The sequence below is a fragment of the Neophocaena asiaeorientalis genome, unplaced genomic scaffold (genome assembly GCF_003031525.2).
Source record: "Neophocaena asiaeorientalis asiaeorientalis breed wild unplaced genomic scaffold, Neophocaena_asiaeorientalis_V1.1 scaffold78, whole genome shotgun sequence".
Classification (NCBI taxonomy): Eukaryota; Metazoa; Chordata; class Mammalia; order Artiodactyla; family Phocoenidae; genus Neophocaena; species Neophocaena asiaeorientalis.
In genome coordinates this window covers 15,543,481-15,551,262 of record NW_020175018.1, presented here as the reverse complement: position 1 = coordinate 15,551,262, position 7,782 = coordinate 15,543,481, and the positions used below count along the sequence as shown (strand labels likewise).

The window sequence follows — 7,782 nt, the reverse complement described above, 5'->3', positions numbered from 1 at the left end:
CCCCGCCGCTCTTACCTGCGTCCATGGCGAGACCAGCTGGGCTGCACGCCTCCCGCGCCCGGCGCCTCCCGCCGCCGCCGTCGGGCCCGGCTCCGCTTTCGCGGGCGGCTCGGGTTTCCTGGTGCCGGCAGCGCGGCCGGTTAATCATTGACCGCCTGGATTGCCCGCGGCTGTGTCAACAGGCGGCTCCACGCGCGCCCCGGCGCTGGGGCCCGAACCTGCGGGCGCCCGCCAGCCTGGCCGCCTCGGCAGGACCCGCGCCCGACGGCCCCCCGGGGAGGAAGCCGAGTTGGAGGCGGGTGGGAGGAGGGAAGCAGCCCAGGCCCAACTGGGAAAGGGCAGGGGGAGACTGGGGCAAGCCGGAGAGCATGGCTGGATGCATCTGTGGCCAGGAAAGGCCTTGGGGATCCGAGTTGTCGAATCCTCCCTTTTATTTTGCCCAGCAAGACAAGCCAGAAATACAGATTGTCATATGAAATCTCCTGGATTTTAAAACAATGTGTGTGAGACTTCTATTCCCTGAAACTTACCAGACTGGAGAACTCAAAGCAGGTCTCACTCCAAACACCGAGAAATACTAGACTACGTAGGCAAGCCAGACGGCAATTTAAATTAATGGCGGAGCTCCCAAGATAGTAAGGGAGATCCCCAGGGACCAAGGAAGACAGCCTGGAGGGGATGGAGGCGGGTGCTGTCTGTGCATTGTGGTGGGTTAGTGGTCTCTTAAGCTGTTCTAGGCTTAAGTTTTACACCCAGACATGGACAGGAGATGAAACCTTGGGTCTGTGAAGCAGGGAGGTGGGATGAAGAGTGATGAACACAAAATAAATCTGCCCATGGCTCACGGAGGAGACGAGGAAGCTGGTCTGGAGGAAACAAGGTCTCCCTGGGAATTATAACCACAGGCCTATTCCTCACATGGGTCTGGGGTTCAAGTTCAGCCCGTTGTTGTGGTCCAGAAACCCCGACTTTAAAAATTGACATTAAAAAAAAAAAAAAGTGGCTCCAGGAAAGAGCGCTGGGATTTCTCCCAAGCAAAACTACTCTGGTGGGACAACCCCCATCCAAGATGACAAGATTCCCACAGAAAAAGCGCCCTAAACATAAGTGCACAACCCCCAAAGGCAAAATGCACAGGCAAACAACTCACCATGAGAGAGAGTCTCCAGAAAAGGAAGCAGGACTTGATTCTGGGCCAATCAGTATCCAACTGGGAAAGCAGAAACACCTGGAGTATTTAAAAGAAACGGGACATTTAACGCAGGGAGCTGGCTTTGGTGATGACGGAAGAGGCAAAAGCTAAGCCGGAGAGAGTGAAACAACCCAGAGCTTAGCCCGAGGAGGGGGAGGATGTTACACACCACGGGCAGCAGGGTGGAAGGGGGCCACCCTGGGTGGGTGCAGGCAACAAGGGGGTGCATTGTTTGAAGACAATAATAAAACTGGCTAAAAGCTGCTCTGCTTTTAACCACCATGGGACAGTGGTTCTAAACAATGTCAGTGACAAAATACTCCTCCCTGCAAAGAACATTTTGTTGCTCTCAGTTCTAAAACCATTGCTGTGGTACTCATTTCCTGTGCTCACAGAAAGCCGGCAGTCAGGACTTCATTCTTGTGGCAGAAGACTGGAAGAATTCTCTCCTGGGATTATGACCAGCCCCAGAGAAAAGACCAACAGACGTACAGAAATATCAGGGTTTCCTCAATGAACGTACCCAGGCAAACAAACCTCACCCACACACTCAGAACTTCTAACAATCTTTCGAGGCCCCTGCTCTAAAGTATCAACAGGGACAGGGATAATCCACCTTAGATGGGAAGAAAAAATCTCATCGAAAGAGACAGAAATAAACAAATGGGAAGAGTAACCATGAGGAAACAGAGGTGATGCAGGTATTTTGAAGCTCTGATGTTGTATATCCCTTCCAAGAATCCATAAATTCAATCACACGAGAGAAAACCTCAGACAAACCACAGCTGGGCCGGGGGTGGGGGTGGGGGGCTCTGCAAAGCATCTTGATGTCTTTACTTTGCACGGTTAAAATTTTCATTTGGTTCTTTTAAAATCTGCATGTTTTTCATGACGTCTTTTCTGTGGTGATGCACTCTAGTCCATGTGCTTTCTCTTCAAATGGTTTTTAAAACTTTTTCTTGGAAAATAATTGCAAGCTCAGAGACAAGTTTCAAGACTGGGACAAATGAGCCAACAACGCCGTTTCCAGAGCATTTTTTGCCAGGACAGAATCCAGTCCGGGATTATGTGTTGCATTTAGTTGCCATGTTTTCAAACACTTTTATAGACCTGGTTTTAAATCCTTTTCAAATCACTGTAGTTTCTTAGATGCGATTCAGCCCATTTGCCACACCTGCTGACTGCCGCACAGTAGGGGGGTTTCTTCGTGGCCTTCAGCAACACCATGATTTCATGGTCAGCAGGAGTTAACTTCTAAAGGCACCGTGTGTGTACCGCACGTGTGCCCTGGGGTATGAGGCAGGTGGCTTCTATGGTGGCTTCTAAGGAAGTCACTGGCTTGGACCATCTTTTATTTCTCCACTTGGGGTTTCTGCACCATGTAGGTGGCCCACGTGCTGTCAGGCCCAGCGTTCCACTTTCTGGGAGAGGACTCTACTCAGAGCCATTGGGGTAGCAGTTTGCTTCAGTTTCACAAAAGCACAGACCCTTTCAGGCCTGCACGGAACGCAGAGGGCCAGTCCCAGAACCCTGCTGCTGTGCGTGGAGCTGTGGCTTTGACTCCCACCCCCCAAGGCACAATCTGCTCCCGGCTCCTTTATGGGCACACGGCAATGAGGACCTTTTTCTCTCAAGGGCCTGGATACCGTATTTACCTTTCTTGTCTTGGAACGGGACGATGATGCAGTCCTCCGTGTCTGGAGCGTGTTATCTGTGCAAACACGCTAGCTCAGCTATCTTGACTGGAGGTCCATTTGCGGCCGCAAGCCTTGGGCGAGCCATGTAATCTCTCTGCTCCTCAATTTCCCCATCAGGAAAATGGGCTTGTTAAAGTAAAACACAAACGAAGACCAGCCTTGAAAGTTGCCTGAGCAGACAAAACCAGTTTTGTAACCGAGCAGGACCCTACGGGGTCTTCCCAAAGAAGACCCCCCCACACACACCCTAACCCCACCATGTCCTCCACCTGCGTCTTGGCTGTAGAAAAACGTTAGCTTCCTAGGCCTTCCCCAAGTTCCAAAGAGCAAATTTAATCAGAGAAGTGAGAAAATGCAGAAAGGAAAACAGTCAAGCAAAACAAAATAATAGTTTAGCCATTAAACAAAGTCAAGGACCTTTAGCTCCTCCTCAAGGGCTACAGTTAATATTCTGAGCCACGTCCTTCGAGCTGTTTTGCAGATACTGAAAGCCTGACCAGGTGGAAGAAGTTAACTGCATGCTGCCCACAAGCACGTAGACCCCAGACCGGTTGGAACCAGAAGGCTGACGATGTTGACTCCTGATGACCTCACCACTAACCCATCAGAAGAATGTCCACCAGCTGATCACACACCCCACAGCCCCCCTCCCTCACTCTGTCTTTAAAAACCTTCCCTGAAAGCCATTGGAGAGTTTGGGCCTTTTAAGCGCTAGCTGCTCTGGACTCCTTGCTTGGCACCTGCAGTAAACGCTTTATTTTCCTTCACCGCAACCCAGTGTCAGTAGATTGGCTTTGCTGTGTGCGGGCAAACAGACCCCGGTTTGGTTCGGTGACGGCTTACCTGTACACATAAAGTTTAATTTAGCTTATTTTGCAAGAGTAACTTGACCGGGGTCATTCCTTCCTTCTGCCTCTGGAAATCGTAAGCACAACTGAAACTGTTTCCGCAAACTGGTATGAGGTAACCAATTCCCTATCATTTAAGGAAATCCTAACATTATAACCAATCATGGTGAAGAATAAACGGTCGCTGCCTCCTCACGACACGAGCTGCTTTATAACAACGTACCCCGAGGCTTAGTCCATGTTTTGAGAGCTCTTGTTTCAAGACCTGTCTTTTCCACAATCGACTTTTACTAATGACCACTTTGGTTATTCTTGGGTTTACTCCTATTTCTGCCCTTTTGACGGATTGTGTGAGGCTTTACTGCTATTCAAGGTATGTAACCAAACCTTGTTTAACTTTGCACTATCTAGCCATGGCCATATCAGACCAGAAAAGCAAACACTAGAATACAAAACCACGGTCTTCCCTGGGTGAGGGGTTACAGCTGATCTTAGTTTTATTTGTGTGTGTGTTTGGGCCTATGCATTTTCTGCAGTGAGCATGGGTTACACCGCGATTGGGAAAATAGCAACAAATACTCTTAAAACGACGGGCACCTGGTCAGCTCTTTAAGCGCTGAGCGCCAGCTGGTGTTCAACAAAAGCTTAAAGACCTGAGGGGAATGAACTGACATTTTTGCAGGCGGTGAGGCTGTCTCAGGGGATTGGGGGAGGGGGGCCATGTTGGAAAGCTGTGTTTCCTGTGCTCCTGTGAACTTGACCTGGTGGGGGGATGGTACAGATGGGAGCAGAGAAGCCCAGCATTCTGCCTCACCTGGTTCTGAGAAAGCCAAACCTATGAGTCTCAACCCCCATTGCTCATTCAGCAACAACGGGTGCTTCCTGTGCGTGGCAGAGAGATTCGGCAGCACAAGCCAGCCGCCGCCCTGCCCTCATAGGGCTCAGCTCTAGGGACAAACGTCAAGCCCATGACTGCAGAATCTGCTACGTAATTGCAACTGTGTTCCATGCTTTCCGGGGCTGCAGAGAACACTGACAGGGGCTAGCCTGGCCCATCTGGGGAGGGGCCGGAGCATCCTCGGGGTAGGGATGGTGGGAAGAGTCAGCCAGGCACAGGGTGGAGTGGAGGGTCTAGGAGGGTTGTCTGGGCCTGGGGCCTGGTGGGAGCGTATAGGGTTAGATGAGAGGGGGTTGGGCATTGGCTGGTGCGCATGGGAAAGATGGGCTCCCTTTGCTATCCCTAAGAAGTGGCAGGCCTTGGGGGGAAGCCCCCAGATGCCACAGCATCAAGAATACAAAAAGTAGGGCTTCCCTGGTGGCGCAGTGGTTGAGAGTCCGCCTGCCGATGCAGTGGACACGGGTTCGTGCCCCGGTCCGGGAAGATCCCACATGCTGTGGAGCGGCTGGGCCTGTGAGCCATGGCCGCTGAGCCTGCGCGTCTGGAGCCTGTGCTCCGCAACGGGAGAGGCCACAACAGGGGGAGGCCCACATACCGAAAAAAAAAAAAAAAAAGAATACAAAAAATAACGGGAATTCCCTGGTGGTCCAGTGGTTAGGACGCCGTGCTTTCACTGCCGAGGGCCCGGGTTCAATCCCTGGTCGGGGAACGGACATCCCGTAAGCTGCGTGGCACGGCCCACCCCCAGAAAAAAGTGTCAGCATTAAAAACGGAAAGAATACAGAAAATAAGAAAATATAGTTAATATAATTGGCCCCGTGAGGCACGGATGCCAAATAGACAAATACACAAAAGAAGAAAACACGTGGCAGGCGCCCAGCACCCGCTCCGGGCCAGGCCTTGCACCAGGCCCTTTGCATGCCTTCCAGCATGGAAGCCTCACCGCGGTGTTTCCCTGCTGAGAGTTTAGCTAAGCTACTCCATGGTACTGCCGCCCTGGCATCCAGTTTGTTTGGCGAAGCGGCCTGCAGAAGCCGCACACTGACAGTACGTCCCTTCATACACGCGCATGCCCTAGACGCAGCCTGTGGAGTCACCAGCCAACGTATGCTCCTGTGTTCAACTGTCTCCCCTGCCTGTATGCCTTATGCGCCCCTGAGATAAGACCCAAACCCCGCTCTTTCGGCCTGAATTAACCAATCCAGCCCTAGCCTGGGAACCCCAGAGCAACTCCACCCACAAACCCTGATAAAGGAATATGCCCCAGGGCCTGCCTCTCTGTCTGCACTCTGCCTTGACCTCTTGTGTGGCCCCTTGAGGCATGCCGTGTACCTCCTCCAAGACCTGTGAGTAATAAACTTTTCTACTTCGGTTTCTCTTGTGGTCTGTTGTTGAATCTCTGCCCACCATCAGATTCCTCAAGCTCCACTCACACATGTTAATTTCATGAAGTCCTAACACTTCCCCCATAACATCTGGGAAGTAAGGAAACACCATGACCACATCACTGCCCGAGGGCAGAGGCAAGGTTTGAACCCAACTCTAAACCCAGAGCCAAGTGCCTAAACTTGCCTCCCCCGAGGTGAATGTGTGAACGGCCCTCCCTGTTTTGAGCTTCTGCGTAAGTTCCTCTCAGGTAGGGGGTGGCTTTCTCATGCCCATCCAGCCGCTCCCTCCTCAGCTTCCCTCTGTCCAGGTCCACAGGGCTCAGGAGGCCCAAGTTCCTTTGTACCCTCTCCCCACCCCCCCGCCATCAGAAGAACCATCCTGTAACCCTTCCTGAGGTGGGTTAAGGCCTCTGAAGTTGCATAAACAGTGACTTCGCCAGATGTCTGCGCATTAGTCTCTCCTGCATCATATTTCAACGTCATCAAATATTCATGGAGTGCTCACAATGCATTAGGAGCTAGACCTGCAAAGAGAGACCTGATGCCTTGGGGAAACATGCAGTTGGAACAGGTCGGTGTTTGCCTCCTCTCTGCCGGGTACTGGGGGTACAGGTGGAATCCAGCAGACAGGGCCTCTGTCTTCTTGGCTCACACCCTGTCTAATGCTGAGTCTAAAAAGTCATTCCATGACTTCTGCCCACCACGTCCTGGGAAGGTTGAGGAGGCCAGGAACTTGTGCTGGAGGCAGCACTGAGGCTCTAGCGGGGAAATGGGTGGGTGACACGATCAGGGCAGTGTCAGGAAACTCGGGTGGCCAGCGTGGAGGCTGGACTGGAGTGGGGGTGAGCCGAGGCGGCGCTAAGGTTGTGCCCAGGCAAGAGGCGTGGGACCCGGGAGGTGGAGGCAGGGGCGGGGCACAAGGGGCAGGTGCATAGGGGACAGCGCGCTCTCGGGGTGACCGCACGCGAGGAGGCTGAGCCCGTTCCAGCTTCCGACCCGGGTCACAGGGCTCAGGAGTCTGACTTGCCGGTGCGGGCGCTGGCCCACGTCCCCACCCCGGTCCTGCCGTCCCGGGGGATCATTCCGACAGCCCCAGTCAGAGGAGGTGTGTCTGGAGGGAACCTTCCCGGAGGCCGCCCGCCGTCTGGAGACTCCTGCAGCCAGTTGCGATATTGAGTTGCTTCTGTCCTTTGCAGCAAAAGAAAAACCTGGCATCGCCGCAGCCGGTCCAGCTGCCTCCGCAGCCTCCCGGAGCATCGGCCCAGCCCACGCATGCGCGGCGCCCACAGACGCCAGGGACTACAACTCTCGCGGTGCCCCGCGCGCGCCTGCACCCCCGCTCCCACCGCGCCGCTCGCCTCCCGGAAGTGGGGCTCCGGGGGGGCGTCTCCGACCTTTGCGCTGGGGCGGGCCGGCAGGTTTGGGGGAGGCTGCGTGAGCTGAGAAGCCGATGCGGGCGAGCGGCGCTGGAGATGGCTTCGGCTGGAGGCGGCGACTGCGAGGGCGCCGCGCACGAGGCCGACCGTCCTCACCAGCGGCCCTTCTTGATCGGGGTGAGCGGCGGTACCGCGAGCGGCAAGGTAAGGGGCAGGGCGGCGCGGCGGGGCCTGAGTGTCACGCTGGCCCCCTGGGACTCCGGCCTCAGTCCAGAGACAGACCCCAGCCCCTGGCTGCCGAGGTGCCCCCTCCCGGGCGTGGGCTGCGGCCACGGCTGGCCAAGCTTAGGCCGGGGTGCAGGCGGGGAGCGGGGAGCGGGGCG

At 54.5% G+C, this 7,782-nt stretch overlaps 2 protein-coding genes across 3 annotated transcripts in view; one reads left to right on the top strand and one right to left on the bottom strand.

The window, feature by feature from the left end:
• The window catches only part of PRRT1B (proline rich transmembrane protein 1B), a 24,780-nt gene extending 24,632 nt beyond the window's left edge, over positions 1–148 (bottom strand). The window contains exon 1 of the mRNA XM_024762222.1: positions 16–148. Coding sequence (XP_024617990.1) covers positions 16–148 — 133 coding nt within the window. The remainder of the gene's footprint in view (positions 1–15) is intronic.
• A 6,922-nt stretch (positions 149–7,070) lies between these two features.
• UCK1 (uridine-cytidine kinase 1) overlaps positions 7,071–7,782 on the top strand; it is a 6,674-nt gene continuing 5,962 nt past the window's right edge. Inside the window, exons 1-2 of one of the 2 annotated variants that reach the window (XM_024762149.1) lie at positions 7,071–7,128; positions 7,220–7,603. In XM_024762149.1, the coding sequence (XP_024617917.1) occupies positions 7,496–7,603 (108 nt within the window). In that variant the 5' untranslated portion in view covers positions 7,071–7,128; positions 7,220–7,495. Of the gene's footprint in view, positions 7,129–7,181; positions 7,604–7,782 lie in introns of those variants that run through there. The other variant, XM_024762150.1, reaches the window with a different exon arrangement.